The sequence below is a fragment of the Bos grunniens genome, chromosome 12 (genome assembly GCF_055505025.1).
Source record: "Bos grunniens cultivar Pamir isolate PY7600 chromosome 12, Bosgru_T2T1.0, whole genome shotgun sequence".
NCBI classification, from domain to species: domain Eukaryota; kingdom Metazoa; phylum Chordata; class Mammalia; order Artiodactyla; family Bovidae; genus Bos; species Bos grunniens.
The window spans coordinates 26,512,313-26,535,768 of NC_141176.1; the positions used below are offsets into that span (position 1 = coordinate 26,512,313).

The 23,456-nt window shown below is 33.2% G+C and overlaps 1 protein-coding gene across 8 annotated transcripts in view; it reads right to left on the reverse strand.

Annotated features, from left to right (window-relative positions):
• NBEA (neurobeachin) overlaps positions 1-23,456 on the reverse strand; it is a 672,061-nt gene that overhangs the window by 501,462 nt on the left and 147,143 nt on the right. For 7 of the 8 annotated variants that reach the window (XR_015138069.1, XM_086329378.1, XM_086329374.1 and 4 more), the window contains exons 9-11: positions 22,727-22,924; positions 21,865-21,998; positions 136-244 (exon numbers count right to left, since the gene is read on the reverse strand). Coding sequence is in view for 7 of the 8 variants with exons in the window: in XM_086329378.1 (XP_086185504.1) it covers positions 136-244; positions 21,865-21,998; positions 22,727-22,924 (441 nt within the window). In the remaining variant the exon portion in view is untranslated. Of the gene's footprint in view, positions 1-135; positions 245-2,425; positions 2,532-21,864; positions 21,999-22,726; positions 22,925-23,456 lie in introns of those variants that run through there. The other variant, XM_086329379.1, reaches the window with a different exon arrangement.

Below are 23,456 nucleotides of genomic sequence, written 5' to 3' on the forward strand. Positions count from 1 at the left end.
TAACTTAAAAATATTTGTGAATTAACCAAATATATGACCTCTGCAGTCAATGTAAAGGGGAGACTACAGAAAAAAAGTATAATGAGTGACTGTCAGTGGTCCATCTGTGTAAAGCCATCAATACATTTCACTTACCTTTTCAAGTAAGTAGCCAATGACTAAAAAGCCTTTTCCACCCAGCATCTGTTCTTGCATGGCTACTGAACTTTTAAGTAGTTCAACCAGGAATGCCAAAAGAGTAGCACTGCATGTAAAGTACAGATAATTCCATTATGTCACCATCAAATATTGATCATAAACACAATTTTATTAATCTAAAAGGTAACAATCATATTCAATTTTAATCTATTTTGCTGTTATCTTAGGTAAGAATATTTCTCATAAGCATGAAAAAAATAAGGTTTTATATCTTTAAAATTAAACATTATATAGAAACATAACTATGGAGTTATTTTACATTCCAAGGTAAAATATCTAAGTTTATCTTTATACATATATATTCCCTGAAGTAAATCTTACATAAGAAACATACTTTTCCATAATAAAAACTACCATGATATTCTTTTGAAGCCCATGCTCTCTTAGAAAATTTAAAATATTTAAACAATATTATTTTGGTCACCTTTTTTTTTTAAATAAACTTTTCATTTAGACCTATTTTTCAAAAACAACTTATATATATATATACACACACATACATATATTAAAATATCTAGAGAAATATGCAACATATTACTTATGTCCCATATATGCCCTCAGGAAAATTCATGAGAGCAAAGAAAATAAGATGATTTATGTCATACTGAAATAAAAAGTGACAACTGATGACACAATGTATACACAAATACATAAAAGCACAAAAAGATGTGTGCCAGACAAAGATAATGTACTTGGTATGTCTGTGGAATGAAGGAAGAAACAAAAGAAAAATAAATGATTGCATTACGTTAAGCTTTGTTAATGTATTACTTCACAAAATTACACAATTTTCAAATCAGCAGCATTGATACATGGCAGCATTCCTAATCAAGAAAATATATACTCTTCATAATATATCTTTGTTGTAGTTTATAATAATAAATAACTCCAAGCCAAACTTTATCAGTACTTAATATCCACTTACACTGGTTTATAGTATACCCCAAATTGTATATTTAGATTTATATAAATTTCTAAATATATTTTAGATTCACAATTACTCATTTCTACATGAAATTAAGAAAATTTGGTAACGAGGAAAATTTGAAGACTCAAAAGGAACTAAAGTTATTCTATTTTCTGAAGTTACTCTAGTTCTTCAGGTTTCTATAGGATTAACACCACATTTCTCTGATAATGGGGCTATTTTTGTTCAAATCAGAAATATTCTCATAAAAAGAGTCAATAGAAAATTAGCATCATTATTATCACTATAAAAATTGATAGTTTAATGGAAAGCCTGATATAAGCTAGATAGTATATATTAAATATTTTAAATAAAATACTTTGTTTCAAGAAATTAAATTCAATTGTATTAACTGGTCTTCTGTCTTTAAACCACATAAAAGAAAATAGTAAACTAGTATTGCAAATCACTGATATTCTTGTACTTTGTCCTAAAGTCAAAGATAGATATTTGTAAGAAGAACACAAATAGCAAGGAATCCCCTGGGATTTTATTTATTTATTTTTTTAATGTTTCTGTAAAGAACACCTATAAGCAATCTAGTCCATTTTACATGAATTTTATCAATAGTCAAAGCCACTTCACAAATAATTGCTTAAGCACTAGCACACATAATAGGTCTGCCTAAGTGTCTGAAAAAAAATAAAGAAAACTATTGCATAGAAATTATACAATTTCCTGACCTGTTCATGGAATTCTTACCTACACATGAGTTAGTGATTTAGTGGGAAAGAACAACTAAAATTCCTAAACATCAGCACTGCCAAAAAGAAAGACTAGAAATGCCTCACCATGGTTCCTATGGTCCATGAAATAAAATACAAAGTAAGTATTTCTTACAATAAATCACGCTCCTATACGGAACTATACAAAATGACAAAGATGCCCTAGACGTTCTTATTCTTTGATGTCAAAAGGAACACTCTTTCTCAAACAACTAATGAATTAATTAAGACTTCTAAACATGGTGGAGTTCCCTTACAAAATGAGAAATATTAATTTTATTATTCCAAAATATTAACAAAGACAAGCCATATAATGTTAATTTTACTTCAATTTTAACTATGACAACAACTGAAAAGTAAAACGCATTCACTAACAAAAGTATTTTTAATTTATACCTAAAACCCAATGCAATAGCAATACTACATCTTTTCAAAAATATCTTTAAAATAGGTATATTTGACATGGTGGACTTATTAGTAAATAGATGGCCATCTTCGAAGAGGTACATTTTCAAACATAATTTAACAAACTTACCAGTAACTAAAATGCATCGGATTGCTTCAGGGCTCACAATAAACTTGCAAAATTCTGTGTACTGCCATACAAAATTTCTCTCCATTCTTGCCTATTTCCAACTCCCCTAGATACAAAGGCAAATATAAAGGATACTTCAGCCCATTCCTATATCTCCTACATACCACTTCCTGTCTAGACACATCAGTTCATCTGTAGAGGATCTAAATATTTAGGATAAACCAAAAAGCAAGTATTTGTATCAGCCAAAACTAGTATACACAAGACAGAACATTCTTTTGAAAAGTATAGCAATACCCAGAAACAGATTTTCACAGGAATATTTTATTTGATAGAGAAAAAGTAAACTGATTTTTACCTCAGAAAGTCAAATTGCTAAACTTTTCAACAGATAGTACTATAACATGTTCTGTAAGTAGTGATTCTACTTCAGGAATGGTTAAGGGTTTTTAATACTGTCTTCTTTTAAGGAAAATGACACTAATAACCTACAGGGTTATTTCTTCAAAATAATTACCATCTTTGGATCCTTAATGAATTTTAATTAAGAAATATTTATTTCAAATATACTAATAAAGGGCTAGACCTTAAGCAAAAATGAAGGAAATAATATGATAATACCTCTATGACTTAGCATATTAATAATCTCTTTACTGGTCCACATTATTAAGAATAACCACAATAGTCTTGCCCCATAAATAACTGATCATAATAAATAACTATGTATAAACATGACTCATTTTTGTTACTAATGAAAAAATATGTACTACCTTTAGGAGTCATTAAAATTTATGTCAATATAGATCTTGACTTTATTTTAATCTAACAATCCATTTCAATTTCTTCATTATTTTTTAAAAAATAACTAATGTAGATAATCCATGTAATGTGATTTCAATTCTTATTATCTTGAAGGAATTTTACTATTTAAATATACAATATATCATAAAGATAGACCTAAAATATCTGAAATGAGTAAGACTGAATATATAACCTAAGTTCAATTCAAAGACAGTTCTTTGGGTACAGGAAACTGGCTTCTCAATTTACACTGTACTGAAACAATCAAATTACCTCAGCCAGATAGGCTTTTTAAATGCATTAAGAAGAATGGAATTAATAATGTAAAAATTTGAAGGTTCCCCCTGAAATTCAACACCCTCTCCACTTACATAAGGGTGTTTTTAATCTCTTAAGAAACCTAACAGGCAAAATAACTGTCAGAATAAATTCAGAAATAGATTATGTTCTAACAAGATTTAAGGTACCTGTAACAGAGGAAAATCTTTTGACTTTTTCATATGCTTTCATCTTTTGGGTAGCCCAATCTACTACTGAGAAACACTGAAATCTTGCAAAAGATGAATACATATATAAAATATCTAAAACATAGTTTCTATGCTACTTCTTTCACTACAAAACTCTTCCAAGATGAAAGCGATCCTAGTAGGAATAAAACCGTAAAAGAAATCAACTCAAGTCCATACCCAAAATAATTTCACACTCAACATAATTAATTTCCAGTGATACATACAAAAAACATCCCACAAGTTAGAGGAGTTAAATCCATTCACAGTTCAAAATTAGAAAGGTCTAAACCAAAAGTTTCTAACTCCAGGTACTTTTAGCAGTCACTTTTGGACCAAATGTTCCTGAAGATGCTATCTCAAAAGACTGCTACCTAACTGGCTACTTAGGCAATAAACCCTGATACACAAATTGTCATTCATCAATTCAGACATCAAATGGAGATACATGCTGAAATAAGTAAAATACATTTATCTTCAAAGTCAAATAAGGAAAACAGTCAAATGTGGGACAGCAAAATGTGAGGACAGATGAAATACACTGGGGAACACATGAAATCCTTAGACCCTAAGCCATGGAATCTCTCCTCAGTAATTTCTACCTTTTCTTTCAGTTTCAGGACTGAATTGCTATCACTGTCTTGGTTGTCAGGGAACATTATTTAAAGGCCCTACTAAATATTAGTCAGGCTATTACACGTTTTTACCTTTCTTGCTCTGGTAACAGATTTTAATTTCATGTTTCATCAGCCTATTTTGTTTCTGACAAGATATATTACAGCAAAAAAATAGACATTTGTAAAATTGCAACTGAAATCTTTCAAAGTCTGTCTTATGAAGAAAATGAAATTTTAAAATTTGTACATGTAAAGGAATAAATTCCAAACCTCTTATGGCATCATTATGTGTAAGTTTATAGCATTTACCAGAATTTACATTGTATGACAACCAGATAGCCTTTTGATCATCTCTGTTCACAGTTCTCTATAAACAACCAGTAGGTATTTATTAAAAGGTTCCAATGTAAAAAAAGATAATGCTTAAAGCCTATGTGTAATTTAATTTCAACCAAAGGATGTTCACAATGCTGTAAATGTCCTAGACTTTTACAAAAGCTTTCTGGGCATGTTACAAGTGGGACCACCACTGTATATGTAATCCATGAATACATGCGAAATTTAGAAATTTAATGATGAAACTCCCTAATACCTAAGAACTTCAAAGCTTCAAAGGAAAAATAGAGATAAATTATAAGGATGAATAAGTGATCTTAACTATATATTCATATGCTATGCCTTTCAAGAGTAAAACATGCAAAGCAGGGAGGCCAAATAGCCAGGTTCTTCTCCTGATGCTGGCTCTACTTTCAGCCAAGCCCCAGCCTATTTTACAGAGGTAGGATTAAAAACATACCTTGTAAGTGCTGAAACCGCCATAAAATAAAATAAATATTAAAACAGCTAGCTACACAGAAAGGTGAAATAATTATTTGATAGTTAAGCTTCACAAACGTTCAAGAATTTTCTATCCTTTTCATAATTTATTTCATTTTTAAATGATCTTAGTTAAATCAACTCCTTTACTTCTTTTCTGTGTGTTTGTGTGTGTATATAACATGTTACTGTAACTCCATCACAATCAAGATAAAAACAAGTTCGATCACACACAAAAAACTCATTTATCCTTAGACCTTTACAGTCACATTCTCCCAACAGCCAAAACAACCTTGGATAGCTACTTGTCTCTGATAGTGATATACTTTTGACTTTTCAAGATATGTTATATATATATAGAATCATACTGTATGTAATCTTAATATGTACTTCTTTACCAAAATATATTGTCTGAGAATCATCCAAATAGTTACATGTATCAGAAGTCTCTCTTTTTTTTTTTTCTTAACTTTTAATTGATGAAGAGTATTCCCTTGAATGAACAGACTATCTAAAGGGCACATCTGAACTGTACCTGTGCATGCTAAGTCGCTTAAGTTGTGTCTGACTCTTGCCGATCATATGGACCATACCCTGGCAGGCTTCTGTCCATGAGATTCTCCAGGCAAGAATAATAGAGTGGGTTGCCGGGCACTCCTCCAGGGGAACTTCCTGACACAACCCAGGGATCAAACCCGTGTCTTTTATGTCCCCTGAATTTGCAGGCGGGTTCTTTACCACTAGTGCCACCTGGGAAGCCCGAATTGTACCAAGATTATGGCAATTATGAACAGTTGGACTACTATAAACATTCACATAAAGGTTATTGTGTGAACACTTTTCACTTATTTTCTCACAAATACAAATCCAGGAGTTGAAAGTTGTTATATAAGTACATGTTTAACTTAATAACAAACTGCCAATTGTCAGAATGGCTGTACCATTTGCCAATCCCACCAGTAATACGTTCCAGTTGCTCTTCATCCTTGCTAGCACCTGGCATCATGCATATTTCATTTTTTTAGCCCTTCTAAAAATGTTCAGCTACATCTCAGAGCATTTTAAATATATCTGATAAGAATGTTAAACATTTTTTCATGTGCTATTTTGACATCCTTATATCTTCTTTGGTGAAGTATCTGCTCAAATCTTTTGTCCATTTTTTAAAACTGGATTTTATGCTTTCTTATTAATAGGGTTCAAGAGTTAGTAGTCTTGATATACATCCTTTGTCAAATAAGTGATTTTCTATCATCTTCCTCCAATCTGTAAAAGGTCTTCTCATTGTTTCTTTTGTAGAGTAGAATACTTTAACTTTGATGAAGCCAGTGTCAAATTTGCCAGTCTTTTTCTTGTATATATCGCACTTTTGGGTCATGTCTAAAATGACTTTGCCTAGCCTAGATCACAAAGATTTTCTCCTATGTTTTCTCAAAAAGTCCTACAGTTTTATATTTTACATTTACGGTCGATATTTGAGTTAGATTTTATTAAGGTGTGAGGTTGTAGTCAAGATTCATTTTTAGCATACAACTATCTTTCCTCCTATACGGTAGATTTCGCACCTTTGATAAAAACCAAACAAATAAAAGTAAGAGTACCTATTTTAGTTTTAAACAGAAAAGACTTCAGGGGAAGGAAAATATCAGAGATTACGAACAGCATTACCCAACGTTAATGGAGTCAATTTTCTAAGACAACATCTAAAGTGTATATACCTAACAACAGAGTTTAAAATTATGTAAAACAAAAACTGATATAATAAGGAGAAACAGATGAAATCATTATCATAGTTGGAGATTTCAACATCCCTATCTCAGAAATGGACAACTAGTGGTTAGAAAACCGGTTATGACTTAGTTGAACACAACAATAAACAAACAGCTGGAGATAACTGACAACTATATACTACTTCATTCAACCACAGCAGAATAAACATTTCTCTCAAGCTCACATAGAACATTCACTAAGATAGACTGCATTCTGGGAAACAAAACACATCTAATAAGTTAAAAATAATGGATATTACACAATTTACTCTCAGATTACAATGAAATTAACTAGAAACCAGAAAGACTTTAAACAGAAAGACAAATGGAAAATCCCATAATGTGAACATTAAACAATACACTTCTAAATAAAACATGAGTCAAAGAAGAAACCTTGAGAGATATTAAAAATATTTTAAATGAAGAAATGAAAATGAAAATATGACTTACCAAATTTGTGGAATAAAATGAAAGCAATGATTCCTGGGAAATTTATAACATTGAATGCTGTGATACTGTGATTTTAATAAAAAACATCTATTTGTTCTTGGCCCCATTTCTGGCACAGAGCTTTGACACAAAGCTCCCTTTAAATTTCTTTAGGGAGGGGAGCAATAAAGGTGTCTTTTGTCATGTTAGTGAAGTGACCTTTAGAATTTACTTAAGGATGAAAGCTAGTTGCCAATGTGCCGATGCTGCTGCTGCTGCTGCTGCTAAGTTGCTTCAGTCATGTCCGACTCTGTGAGACCCCACAGTCGGCCTCCCACCAGGCTCCCCCATCCCTGGGATTCTCCAGGCAAGAACACTGGAGTGGGTTGCCATTTCCTTCTCCAATGCATGAAAGTGAAAAGTGAAAGTGAAGTCGCTCAGTCGTGTCCGACTCTTAGCGACCTCATGGACTGCAGCCTACTAGGCTTCTCCATCCATTGGATTTTCCAGGCAAGAGTACTGGAGTGGGGTGCCATTGCCTTCTCTGAGTTGCCAACATAGCCAACCATATAATCAGAGGTTTGGAACTTTCAGTCCAGTCCCTCCCTCCTCCCACCTATTTACCTCCAGGGAGGAGAGAAGAGCTGGAGAGTGAGTTCAATCATCAACAGTCAATGATTTAATCAGTGATGCCTATATAATGAAGATACCATTAAAAAAAAAAAAAAAGAACAAGAGATTGGGAGAGATTCCAGGTATGTGAATAAAAGAAGATGCTAAAAGGTCTGGCACGTCTGGAGAGGGAATGAATGCTCTGTGTCCTTTTCGCATAGCTTGCCCTGTGCATCTCTTCCATTTGGATGTCCATCTGTATCCTTTATCATCCTTTTATAAAGGACTTTATAAAGTCCAGTAAATAAAATGTTTCCCTAAGCTCTGTGAACCACTCTAGCAAAGTAACAGAATCCAAGGATGGGAGGTTGAACTTCCAGTTTATAGCCAGTCAATCAGAAGTACTAGTAAGGATTTGGACTTGCAATTAGCATCTAAAGTCCAAGGAGGAGGCTATCAGAACCTACAATCTATAGTCAGTTGGTGAGAAGCACAGGTGATAATCTGGACTTGCAACCAGCAACTAAAGTGAAGAAAGCAAGTCCTGTGAGACTGAGCCCTCAACCTGTGGGATCTGATGCTATGCCAGGTTTGAGTGTCAGAACTGAGTTACATTATACAATACTCAGCTGGTGTCATAGAGAATTTCTTGGTGGAATGGAAGGAAAACCACACTTTTGCATGTTGAAACAGGGGTGTTCATACCTCTGTAATGAGGTAATTTTTAAAAATATATTTAAAAAAAAAGACCTAAAATCAATAATATAAATTTCTAACTTAATAAGCTACAAAGAAAGAGAGTAAATTCAATCCAAAGTAAGAAGTAAAAATAAATAATAAGAATCAGAGTATAAATCAAAGAAATTGAAAATAGGAAATCAATTAAAGCAAAAGCTGATTCTTTAAAAAGATCAATAAAATTGATAAGCTTCTGGTCAAACTAACAGGAATAAAAAAAGAACAAGACAGGAATACTAGTATTAGAAATAAAAGAAGAAACATAGCCACACATCTCATGAAAAAAAAGTGTGAGCAATTCTATGCTGACAGACTTGAAAACCTAAATGAAATTCAGAACCATTCTGCCAAAAGTCACACAAGAATAAACAAACATTTTGAACATATCTACATCTATTAAAAAAACTGAATCAACAATTAATAAGCAGAAATCACCAATCCCAGATGGGTTCATTGGTGAATTCTACCTAACATTTAAGGAAGAAATTATACCAGTTAGTTCTCTACAGATTTTTCAGAGCATGGAAGCAGAGGAACTATTTTCCTAACTCATTATGTGAAAAACTACAATGAGTTAGGAAAAACTATCACTCAAATCAAAACTAGACAGTCATAATAAGTACATTCTAGACCAATATCTCCCATGAACAAATAGGTGAAAATTCTCAACAAAACCTGACCAAATTGAATTTAAACAAGATAAAAGAATCATACACCATAACCAAATGAGATTTACTCAAAGTATGCAAGACTGGCTCAAGATTCAAAAATCATTTTATGTCATCCAACACCCATTACAAAGCGTCCCTGGTGGCTCAGTGGTAAAGAACATGCCTGCCAACACAGGAAACTCAAGTTCGATACCTGGGTTGGGAAGATCCTCTGGAGAAGAAAATGGCAACTCACTCCAGTATCTTTGTAAGGGAAATCCCATGACAGAGGAGCCTGGTGTGCTACAGTCCACAGGGTCACAAGAGTCAGACACGACTTAGCGACTAAACGACACCAACAACAATTACCCATACAGCAATATGCTACAAAAAATTCTCAAGTTCATATCTATAGATGTAGGAAAAGCACTGGACCCAATCGAACAGCCATTCATGATAAAAACTCTCAGGGAACTAGGAATAAAGGGAAACTTTCTCAACTTGATAAAGACTATAAAAAACCTACAGGTAATGTCATATTTAATGATGAAAAATTCAATTTTCCCACTAAGATCAAAAAGAAAGCAAGGATGTCCCCTCTCACCGTTCCTTATCAACACTACACTGGAAGTCTCTGCTAATGTGATAAGACAAGAAAAGGAAATAAAACATACACAAATCGGGAAAGAAAACACAAAACTGTTTTGTTCACAAATACCATGATTATCTATTTTAAAAATTTGAAATAACTGATTAAAAAAAAAAACCCTCCAGGAACTAATAATCTATTAGTTCATTCATTGCTGGTAGGAATGAAAATGGTACAGACATTTTGGAAGAGTTTGGAGGTTTTTTATGGGACTAAACATACTTCTACCAGATAACCCAGCAATCATGATCCTTTGTATCTACCCAAAGGTGTTTAAAACGTATATATACACAAAAACATGCACACGGATATTTATAGAAGCTTTATTTTTAATTGCAAAGACTCAGAAGCAACAAAGATGGCCTTCAGCAGATGAATGGAAAAATAAACTGTGATACATTTAGACTATATTTAGTGCTAAAAGGAAATGAGCTATCAAACCATGAAAAGACACGGAGGCACTTTCACTGCATATTACTAAATGAAACAGGATAATCTGAAATAGTTGCACACTATATCATTTCAATTATATGACATTCTGGAAAAGGCAAAATTATGAAGACCATAAAAAGATCAATAGTTGCCTGGGGACAATCGAAAGGGTAAAACAAAAAATAAATTTGGGGAAGTGAACATACTTGTTATGATATTATAATATGGCTATATGCCATTATACTTTTTTCAAACCTATAAAATGTATGGCACCAAGATGAGGCCTTAAATATGGAGTTTAAGTGATTATGATCTATCAAAATATATTCATCCTTTTTAAAAAAGATGTTAAAATTTTGGTGACTGACACCGATAATAGGGGAGGGTATGTATTGGTGAAGAAAGGGAGTATATGAAGATCATTTCTGCTACTTCCTTTCAATTTTATTATAAATCTAAATTTTTCTGAAAATTAACAAAAATAAAAATCCACTTAAAAAAAAGAATGTCAAAAGTAACAGAAAATGAAGAACAGGTTATGAGCTTCTATCTGGAGGAGGCTCAGTCTGAGATAATTTCCTCACGGTTTGGGGTATATGTGCCTAAATATAAGGATGCTAGAGAAAAACCTCTGGGTGTTTTCCATCCAGGTAATAAGACCATGAATCCAGAAACAAAATAAAATAAAAGTCAATAAAATTACAATACTAAATTAATTAGAATAATACCATATTAATTATTTTATTAAAGATTACACTTATTGCACCTAAGGTCAACATATCCACAGGAGGGAACAGGAAGAGAGCAGAAACACTTGGGAGTTTAACACACAGTTTCCACCAGAAATATTGTGTGCTTCTGAGTATGAACTGTGAATATTCAGGCATATGGTAATTTTTCTCAGAAAAGCTAGTGATACTTGTGTTAGTTTTAGACTGTACGAGTATCATAATATCAAAATGAATGAAACAATTTACCTTATTTCAGAAGCAATGTAAAGACATAGAAAAACTAAAAGAAATGAATGTTATTCCATGCATAAAATAACATCTTCAATTACAAAATATTATTAAAATGTTGAAGAACAGAGAATGTGGATATGCAAACTAGAGGAAAATTGAGGCAACAAATGCATAAAGATGTGACCGGTTGCCAAAATTCCTGAAATTAATCATTTGTATTTCATTCCTTTGCCAAAACAATGCCTTTCTTTGTTTGTTTCTGGTCAAATATAAAGCAGAAGCCTTCCTTTATGGCAGGAAAAATTCACAAAGCAAAATTACGTGTTGTAAATTAAAACAGCACAAAATAACATAGCACTAAAAACAAGTTTCAGTAAATGTAAAGGAAACTTTTTATGAAGGAATTATTGTAGAAAAGCGATCATTTATGGAAAACACTTTAAAATGGGCTGTAGAAAAAAAGCTTATTTGAAAAGTCAATGTAATCAGACATCGTAAGTCTGAAAGAAATAAAATGTCCTTTCTTGTTGATAGCTGACAAACCCATTAAACTGTTAGATGTACTACAAACTGTATTACCAGATATTTTCTGTAAAGGATCCACTGAGTAAAAAAACTTTGCTGACAAAGAAAAGGTTATTTGAACATTACACTATATTTTCCCTATGTTTCAGGCAGAATACTGTATTTTAATTTTTATTTACAGATTAATTTCTACAATAAATTCAATGTAAATTCCATTTTACTCTACTTAAATCTCACTACACAAATTATTTGGTTTTCCTCCTTTAATAGTAATAGGTGTGTGTGTGCTGTTGTTGCTATTTTTTATAGTCACTGAGTCATGTCTGACTCTTTTGCAACCTCGTGAACTATAGCCCACCAGGCTCCTCTGATCATGGGATTTCCCAGGCAAGAATACTGGAGTGGGTTGCCACTTCCTTCTCTGGAGGATCTTCCCAACCCAAGTATTGAACTCCAGCACTGTCAGGTACGTTCTTTACTACTGAGCCACATGGGAAGCCCCAGTAGTGGTATGCTGCTACTGCTAAGTCACTTCAGTCGTGTCCAACTCTGTGCGACCCCATAGACAGCAGCCCACCAGGCTCCCCCGTCCCTGGGATTCTCCAGGCGAGAACACTGGAGTGGGTTGCCATTTCTTTCTCCAGTAACGGTGGTATACATACATCAAATATATTTTCTGAGTCTGTTTTGCTTCAAAGAACACTTTCATTACCAATTTTATAAACTTAAAAAAAAAAAAGCCAAAATAGCAAATATGCATATAAAGAAGTGAAAGATATATATATATTCCTAAGAAATATACAGAAAATAATTCTACAGATACAGAGTCTTAAATGTTTAAATACTTCTGGAAACCAAAATGATAATAATTATATTCTATATATACAAACAACAACCTCCATAAGGGACAGAACCATTACACACAAGAACTGATTTCACTTCTTTAACCTATCAGTTCCAGTGAAACATATGTAGAAATATTTGATATTATATGTATAATAGGCACTTTTCCCTGAACTAAAAACCAGAAAACATGGTCAAAGAATTTTTATATCACTTTGAAGTGTAAGTGGAAATTTAGGTTGTTAAGACATTGAAATGCTAAAATTTTCAGGTAATTTTGTTAGTTGATATATGACAATGATGTTAATCAAGACTTCAAAATGAAAATTTAATTATTAAAGGGGCTATAAAATTCAAGAAAATTACTGGAATATCTTTGGCTAGCCAGATATTTTTTAGGGAAAAAAATTGATTTACACCCACTGAAGAAACGAGTCATAAATATTCACCTTACAAGAGTATTCTTAATTATAAGATCATTGACACAAATGTTTTATGGGATTTGCTAAATTTTTTATAGCTTATATTTGATCAGTCTATTAAACAACCTCTATTGTAACTAGAAACAGAAAGAACACTTTTCTGATAAAAATATTTACATAATTACAAGAACTCATTTACATGATCACTTGTGGTTGGTTTTTAGTTTATAAAATTTGTCAGTTAAAAATAGCATTAAAATACATTTTAGTAATACAAAATTGCATCACATCAAATAGACTACCTACTATTCTCTGAGGAAATAAAACTCAATAATGCTTACTATGTACCAAAGGCTCTTTGTGATAGATATTTTATATATTCTATCTTACTTTAATTTATATTACTATCAGATAAAGACTGCATTACTAAAATCACTCCACATCTTGCAAAGGTGATTCTTAAAGAGTTAATAATCATGGCAGTTCAGAGTGAGAGTTCTGGAATTGGGCTTTCAGAATTGTAATTCTGGTCCTAATCTGCCACTTAATCTCTGTGACCTTTAACAGGCATGAAATTTTTCTCTCCCTTATCAGCAGAGAGGATTAAATGAGATATTATAAACAGCTAATGGCATACAGTAAGCTCTCAGTAAATGCCTTGGGTTAGTACTACACACCCTCAGATAGCCCCAGCACCTAAGAACAGATAGCTTAAAACAGAATACAAGTTTGAGCCTTAGTCTGCCCTAACAACAAAAGATGCATAACACTGTCTCTAAAAAGAGCTACTCAGTGTATTTTTAATCCTTTGATATACAAAATCCTATTTATATCTTGTGCCAGTAAACAGGTATTTTTTCAGAACACATTATTTCTAAGTCAAACACATGGGGAAGATTTGTTTTGCTTTCTATCATCTATAGAATTCAGTAACATGTACTCAAAAAAAGAAGTTGGCGGCTAAGTTGGAGAAGACAGGACATTAACTGTTAATGTCTTGATATACGACCATTCAAATCAAAGGAATATGGTATTTTTAATATACAGACTCTTCGTTACACATAAAATACAGAAGCCATGATTATTTCAAGATTGGAATTATACTTCTTGAAATCATTTATTAAATACTTGTTCATTATTTACTCATTATATAAGTATTTATTAAACCTTTAGTGAAAGGCAATTTGTTTAATTATTGCTCTCGATGACCGCTTGACAGAATGGGATTGAAAAGTCCAATACAAACATTATTAATCCATGAGAAATGAAAAAACTTCCAAATAGCTTTCATCACCGGCAGAATTACTCAAGGTGATGATGGTGATTGAGAATCATTATGAATAGGATGGAATCACTATAACAACTCTGCATAGATGAATTAGTCAAAAATATCACATTAAAAATACTGTATGTGTTTTCAAAAGCTATCATTTATTACATTTTTAGTTCACTTTTTGTTTGTTTTACAATAAAGGCTAAACTACATGTCAAAAGAAAAAGCAGTGAAAAATCTTACTATTGGATATTTAATGGGGATGCTAATGGGGTAGCTACAAAATCTAAAAACCAGCTAAAGAGCACCATCTCAAATCCTTGCAGGTATTTTATAACTCGGTATTGGCTTCCAAACATGGGTTAACACATTCCTCACTTTTAAACCACTATACCTAGAAAATGGATAAACAGTTCACAATCAGTTTTAATCACTACAACTGAAATTCAAAGTATGAGTCCTACTTCATCACTTAAATAAGTAATTTTCCATTGTAAATAACATCATTGGTAGAACAGCTCAAACAGAAAATAATATGACTCCTACCATAACAACCAATCTCTATGCTTGATGAAATATATTTAAAATATAAAACCATAGTATTAGGATAATCTTAAATAACCCACTGTCATCCGAATAACAAACCCAGCATATATTCAGTGCCTATTGTATCAATCTACATATTTTATTGCATTTAATAATCTAGTGAGCTATTATTATTCTAATTATATAATGGTAGAAACTAAAGAACAAAATAGATAACACACTCAAAGTTGTATTAATGATAAATGCTATATAACACAACACTTCAAAGCAATTATACTGCAATAAACACTTTTTAAAATAATCATTGTGCTGTTGTTCTTCTTCAGTCCCTGAGTCACGTCTGACACCTTTAGACCCTATGAACTACAGCACCCCAAGCTTCCCTGTCCTTCACCATCTCCTGGAGTTTGATCAAATTCAGTGATGCCATCCAACCATCTCATTCTCTGGGGCCGCTTTGTCCTACTGCCCTCAATCTTTCCCAGCATCAGGGTCTTTTCCAATGAGTCGGCTCTTCACATCAGGTGGCCAAAGTACTGCAGCTTCAGCATCAGTCCTTCCAATGAATATTCAGGACTGACTTCCTTTAGGATTGACTGGTTGGATCTCCTTGCAGTCCAAGGGACTCTCAAGAGTCTTCTCCAGCACCACGCTCAAAAGCATCAATTCTTCTGCACTCACCTCCTTTATGGTCCAACTCTCACATCCATACATGACAACTGGAAAAATTAGCTTTAAATATACAGAACTTTGTTGGCAAATTGTGTCTTTGCTTTTTAATACTCTGTCTAGGTTTAGGTTTGTCACAGCTTTCCTTTCAAGGAGCAAGTATCTTTTAATTTCATGGCTGCAGTCACCATGTGCAGTGCTCTTTGAGCCAAAGAAAATAAAATCTGACACTGTTTCTACTTTTCCTCCCATCTGTTTCCATGAAGTGATGGGACGGGATGCCATGATCTTAGTTTTTGAAAGCTGAGTATTAAGCCAGCCTTTTTACTCTCCTCTTTTACCCTCATCAAGAGGCTTTTTAGTTCCTCTTAGCTTTCTGCCATCAAAATGGTATCATCTGCATATCTGAGGTTGTTGGTATTTCTCCTGGCAATCTTGATTCCAGTCTGTGCTTTCATCCAGCCTGGCATTTCACATGATGTACTCTGCATATAAGTTAAATAAGCAGGATGACAATATACAGCCTTGGTGTACTCCTTTCCCAATTTGGAACCAGTCTGCTGTTCCATGTCTGGTTCTAACTGTTGCTTGTTGACCTGCATACAGGTTTCTCAGGAGGCAGGTAAGGTAGTCTGGTAGTCCCATCTCTTGAAGAATTTTCCACAGTGTGTTGTGATCCACACAGTCATAGGCTTTTCTATAGTCAGTGAAGCAGGAGTAGATGTTTTTCTGGAATTCCCTTGCCTTTTCTATGATTCAACGGATACTGGCAATTTGATCTTTGGTTTCTCTGCCTTTTGTAAATTCAGCTTTTACATCTGGAAGATCTTGGTTCACGTACTGTTGAAGCCTAGCTTGAAGGATTTTGAGCATCACCCTGCACACGTGAGATGAGCACAACTGTACAACAGTCTGAATTCTTTGGCACTGCCTTTCTTTTGGATTGGAATGAAAACTGATCTTATCCAGTCCTATGGACACTGCTGAGTTTTCCAGATTTGCTGGAGTATTGAGCCCAGCACTTTAACAGAATCATCTTTTAGGATTTGAAATAGCTCAGCTGGAATTCCATCAGTTTCACTAGCTTTGTTTGAGTAATGTTTCCTAAGGCCCATTTGACTTCACACTCTAGGATGGTTGTTTCTGGGTGAGTGACCACACTGTCTTGGCTATCCAGTAAGACCTTTTTGTCTAGTTATGTGTATTCTTTCCACCTCTTCTTAATCTCTTGTGCTCCTGTTAGGTCTTTGCTGTTTCTGTCTTTTATTGTGCCCATCTTTGCATGAAGTGTCCCTTCAGTATCTCAAATTTTCTAGAAGAGATCTTTAGTCTCTCCCATTCTATTGTTTTCCTCTATTTCTTTATATTGTTCACTTGAGAAGGCTTTCTTCTCTTTCCTTGCTGTTCTCTGGAACTCTCTTCAGTTGGGTACATCTTTCCTTTTCTTTCTCTTCTATTTGTAAGGCCTCCTTAGACAACCATTTTGCCTTCCTGCGTTTCTTTTTCTTGGGGATGGTTTAGGTCACCACCTCCTATACAATGCTATGAACCTACTCTGTCTGCCAGATCTAATCCCTTGAATGTACTTGTCACCTCTACTGTATAATCATAAGTGATGTGATTTAGGTCATACACTGGAGGTTTTCCCTATATTCTTCAATTTTAGCCTGAATTTTGCAATAAGGAGCTGATGATCTGAGCCACAATCACTTTCAGGTCTTGTTTTGCTGACTGTATAGAGCTTCTCCATCTTTGGCTGCAAAGAACATAATCTGATTTCAGTAATGACTATCTGGTGATGTCCATGTGTAGAATCATCTCTTTTGCTAGTTGGAACAGGGTGTTTGCTATGACCAGTGTGTTCTCTTGACAAAACTCTTGTTAGTCTTTGCCCTGCTTCATTTTGTAGTCCAAGGCCAAGCCTGCCTGTTACTCCAGGTATCTCTTTGACTTCATATTTTTGCATTCCAACTCCCTATAATGAAATGGACATCTTTTTTTGATGTTAGTTCTAGAACGTCTTGTAGGTCTTCAAAGAACTGTTCAACTTCAGCTCCTTCAGCCTCTGTGGTTGGGGAAGAGACTTGGATGTTGCACGGTTTGCCCTTGAAACAAATCGAGAGAACCAAGAGCATTTGTCATTTTTGAGACTGCACCCAAGTACTGCATTTTGGGCTCTTCATTGACATGAGGGCTACTCCATTTCTTCTAAGGGATTCTTGCTCACAGTAGTAGATATAATGGTCATCTGAATTAAATTTGTCCATTCTGTTCCATTTTAGTTCACTGATTTCTAACATGTAGATGTTCGCTTTTTCCATCTCCTACTTGTATGCTGTATGCTCAGTTGCTTCAGTCGTGTCCAACCCTTTGCTACCCTACAGACTAGCCCACCAGGCTTCTCTGTCTCCTCCTTGATCACATCCAATTTACCTTGATTCATGGACCTAACAGTCCAGGTTCCTATGAAATATTGTTCTGTAGAGCATTGGACCTTACTTTCACTACCAGATACAGCCACAACTGAGTATCATTTCCACTTTTGCGCAGCCTCTTCCTTATTTTTGGAGCTATTTCTCTGTTCTTCCCCAGTAGCATACTGGACACCTATCAACACGGGGGGCTAATCATCAAATGTCATATCTTTTTGCCCTTTCATACTGATCATGGAGTTCTTGAGGCAAGAATACTGGAGTGGTTTGCCATTCCCTTTCCAGTGGACCATTTTTTGTCAGATGGCAATAATAATAAATAAACTTGGGGTTTGAATTCAAGTTTTTCTAACTTGAACATTCACACTAGTTAACAACTATAATATGTAGCCTTCATGATAAAACAAAGTCATAAATTTCTCCTGTACATACAAAGCCTATTTTTAAAGGCTCTAGAAAATAATTTCTTCAATAAGTTATTTTAATATTAAGACTGCAATATATACAGTAAAACTCATCAATGATTAGAATAATAAATTATAGTGTCAACAGAAGTGAGACTTATATAAACAATAAAATGCTTCATAAATCAGGCTACTGAGTGGAGGAAAGTACATGAAACTAAGATGTTTTAGCTTGAAACATAAAAGGCAAAGAATTAACTTACTTCAGAGCTTATCTCAATTTTTCCAAAAAGTAGTCAAGAATTAGACAATATTGCAATTTGGGGCATATGTTTATTATACAAAAAAACATTTTCTAAAATAGGCATATATAAAATATTGTTGAAGATTTTTAAAGTTCAAATAGATTCTTATTCATCTGTGCATGCCTGCATGTGTGCTAAATCATTTCATCGTGTCCAACTCTGTGTGATGCTATAGCCTGTAGCCAGCTGGGAATCTCTATCCATGGGATTCTCCAGGCAGGAATACTGGAGTGGGTTGCCATACCCTCCTCCAGGGGATCTCCCCAACTTAAGGATAGAACCCACATCTCTTTAAGTTTCCCGCATTAGCAGGCAGGTTCTTTACCATTAGCACCAAGGGAAAGGGAAGTTGCTCAGTTGTGTCTGACTCTTTGCGACCCCATGGACTGCAGCCTACCAGGCTCCCCCATCCATGGGATTTGCCAGGCAAGAGTACTGGAGTGGGGTGCCATCACCTTCTCTGATGGAAAGCCATCCCTATTCATCTACAAGTTTAAAGTTAACTCCAGTACTTTGGCCACCTCATGCGAAGAGTTGACTCATTGGAAAAGACTCTGATGCTGGGAGGGATTGGGGGCAGGAGGAGAAGGGGACGACAGAGGATGAGATGGCTGAATGGCACCACTGACTTGATGGACCTGAGTCTGAGTGAACTCTGGGAGTTGGTGATGGACAGGGAGGCCTGGCGTGCTGCGATTCATGGGGTCTCAAAGAGTCGGACACGACTGAGCAACTGAACTAAACTGAACTGAAAAATAAGATAACATATCCTATTTTAAATTCTCTTTCATATGAATTTAAGATGTAGCCCCAAATTAAGGAATTCTATCAATCCTTGTCCTAAAGCTAACAATTTATGTTCTTCAAGTAGAGGGCTATGTTCCATTTAAAAATTTTTTTCAACATTTTAAAAACTGAAAGACAGTACTACCACCAAAATGGTGGCCCTCCAAACTTTAAATATAACAAAAGACTTCATTACTGATACACACAAATGTCAAAAAGCCAACCTCAGACATTAAGAGCTTTGAAGTAACTAATGAAAAACTATTAGATAAGAATTCAAAATAGCACATAAGTGAACCACACAGGAGGGCTGAAATACATACCCAAAACAGGTATGTATTATTACTGAAACGGAAAGTGATACATTTCTTATTATACTTTTTTTTATTGGCCATAAACTAAGAACATATATATCACTGAAAAAATTAAAGTTATTGCATGGAAAAATTAACATGAATGATATAAAAGAACTAAAAACAAATCCAAATGAAAATCAGAAAGCTGATCCTTTATACTACCTTTTACCTGTTATAAAATAAATACAATTTAAATATCAAAATATAATAAAAACACTAAAATGAGTTTTGAAAACAGGATACAACAAATAATCATGTCCTTGGTCCTGGTCCTTGGATGAATGGACCAGATACCTGTTAAATAGTTTTAGCACTGAGATTTTATAACTATTCAATAATATAAATTATTGTAATCATTTTAGGTGTAACATTCAAACTGCATAATCTTTCTAATTTTTCTGCATGAAGCAAATAGTGATTTGCTTCAGGTTAAATATTATATATTATAATCATAATAATTATATTATAAATATAATTATTATAATATATTTCAGGTTAAAATAATTATGGACTTAGTATTAATTCATAAGAAATATTTAAAGTACACATGAAGTTTTCTAATTGCTATTTCACTTCTAACTTCTTTTCATAGCACTTACTAGGTTTTAAATTACTGATCATAATGTGTCCTAGTTCACTTAGATGATAAAGAACAAAACATTTGCATTTAAATTAGGACTGGGATTTAAAGTTTCATTTTTCAACTAAGCTGATCTACTTCTCAGTAAAATGACTGAAGATCTCATAGCAAAGTAATATCTCAGCAGGACATGGCCTCCATACTCATTTTCACATCAAATGCTAACCATTACATTATACTGATTTAAAAAAAAAAAGAAAAAAAGCATGACCCATGGATGAGAGCTGAGTTTTATAAATGTACAGGTCAGATTTAGATTTAGATTTATACTTTACATAAAGATGGTCCCAATATAGGGACAATATTAGGAGCAATATTAAGACAGAAGTTTGTTAATAGCTAATTTAAATAATTAATATGAAAAATCATGTTACATTTCAAGACCTCTAAATTTTTCCCATCTTAATTTCATTCACTAGTTTTTCTATCAATTCAAAATTGGATGATCCATAAAGAATCTCATGTATATATGTACATATTAATGAAGCATTTCTATGTTACTGTTTAGTAAACTAAATTGTTTACTTATATAACTTTCCCTTTAAATTCTCCAAACATATACAGAAATAGTTAAACTATTTGTGTAATTCACATTTAACTTATGCCATAAATGATTCTACAAAATAAGGTTAAATTGGAGTTTAATACATGAGGTATTTTTTTAATTAAAAAAAAAAAGAAATTATAAAAATTGCACATGAAATAAATCTAATTAGAAATTCTGAATATATAAAACATGGATATGCCACTGATTAGATTTAGGCTCTTAAACATAAGAAAAAAAGCTAATTTCAATTAATATTGTGCTAGTATTATGATACTAGCATTATAGAATAATACTAATATTTAGGATATAAATTGTATAACTGTTATTAAATACTATTCTTGAGAATAAACTTTACCCTAGTAATTTTGTTTAATCTGACAGGATTTCACCAACAATTCAAACAATGACCATTCATTTGCAAAGGGAAAGGCCAGGACTGACACTTTTCCTACTTCATATTATAATCATTATGCTATACCTAGTAAGAATTTTTTTATTTTTTATCAAGGAAGTCACTCCTTTGTGGTTATAAAATTTGTCAACTTTTTTTTTACTTTGCGTAAATATATCTGCCTTAATCCTAAAGAAACTTTATTAGCATTTTAAGGATAAAAACCACTATTATAATATATTTACATAGCACCAAGGGCACCATGCATAATCTAAACAATTAAAAAATACCATAAGTTACATATTGAAAGAAAACTTACCAGACAGTGGTTTCCACTTGACTGTCATTGAGCTGCCGGTTGTCTAGTTGTGCAAAAAGTGGGAAAAGCACTTGAATCCCTCCAATTGAATGAATTGCACTATGAATTGAATGTGTAACTATAGCTTTTACATCCTATGTTCAAAAACAAAAATGCTTATTAAATTTTCTAAAGCATATTATCACTATTTCCTTGTTTCAAATAACTTTGTTAAGAAAATTAAATAAAATAGATATTTTTAAATCAATTTTTAAAATTTTAAATCAAAATTATATAATTTTATACACATTTAAAATAAAAATTTGAAATATTTTGATAATCACTTAAATTTAAAGCTTAAGTTGAGAGATTTTTACACTGAAAATATGTGTCTAAATCAAAATATATTTTAAAATAAGAGATGCTATTAATCAATACAAAAGCACTCAAGTAATTTTTATTAGGGAAAAAATACTTACAGGAAAGTATTTTTATATTTACAATTATCTATTTACTAATTCACTGATTTTATTTCAAAGGATAAGAAACATAAAATATAACAGAAAAGACAGATTTCCTACTAAGGAGACAAATCCAAGGTAAACTATATTGCCAAATAAAATGCAGAAGGCAACAACACCATTCAAAGAACTAGAAAACCAAAAAAGAAAAACAAACAGCAACTGGAGATTTACAGGCGAGCAATGAGGGTTCTTGCCTGGAGAATCCCAGGGACGGAGGAGCCTGGTGGGCTGCCGTCTATGGGGTCGCACAGAGTGGGACACGATTGAAGCAACTTAGCAGCAGCAGCAGCAATGTATAAAATGTAAAATAAAGACACAGTGTTGATGAGAACATTAAGACTAAGCTACTATTCACCTACCTGGAGCATTAGAGCATGTGGGGAATGCACAAAGATCGAAGCGTTTTCCTTTGGTGATGATTCCAGGCACAGTTGAGCATCAGTGGCTTTAGCGTTATATGTAAATGCAATACTACTTGCAAGTTTCCCATCATACAGAACCTGTTTATGATGTTCTGCTAAATGAATATCACTTTCAGACTTAAACTTGAAGGTGCTCTGAAAAAATAAAACTTAAGTTAAACACTCTTTAAATGAAACATAAAAATCTCAAGTTTTAAAGCAGAAAAACATTTAAGATAAATGATTTGTTGTGACATTTCCATGTGTTGGGAACTTGTCAGTGGCATTATTTTGTTATTCTCACCTCAGTTCTGTGAGTTACAGTTTATTATGCTAATAAACATCTTCATGTTATCATTTTTACTAAAATTGTGATCATATATAAAATAATTTTATTAAGATATTATAAGGTCAGATGGTATTAAGTGTAAATAGGCTTTTACTTCAATAATTCATAACATAAATTAAAATTTATCTTGTTAACACTTTCAAAAGCATGTATAGAAGTAAACAGTGCCCGGCACATGAACTATTAATAGAGAAACAACACTATCGGTTGAGACTAAAGAAAGTTTATTCACAAAAATATGTCTTTATTACAAAAAGTGTATCAAGATAGTGGTATCAATGCTACTCCACAAAAAATCACAATAGCCATTTCAAAACCCAGAAGAAAAGTTCATGTTAT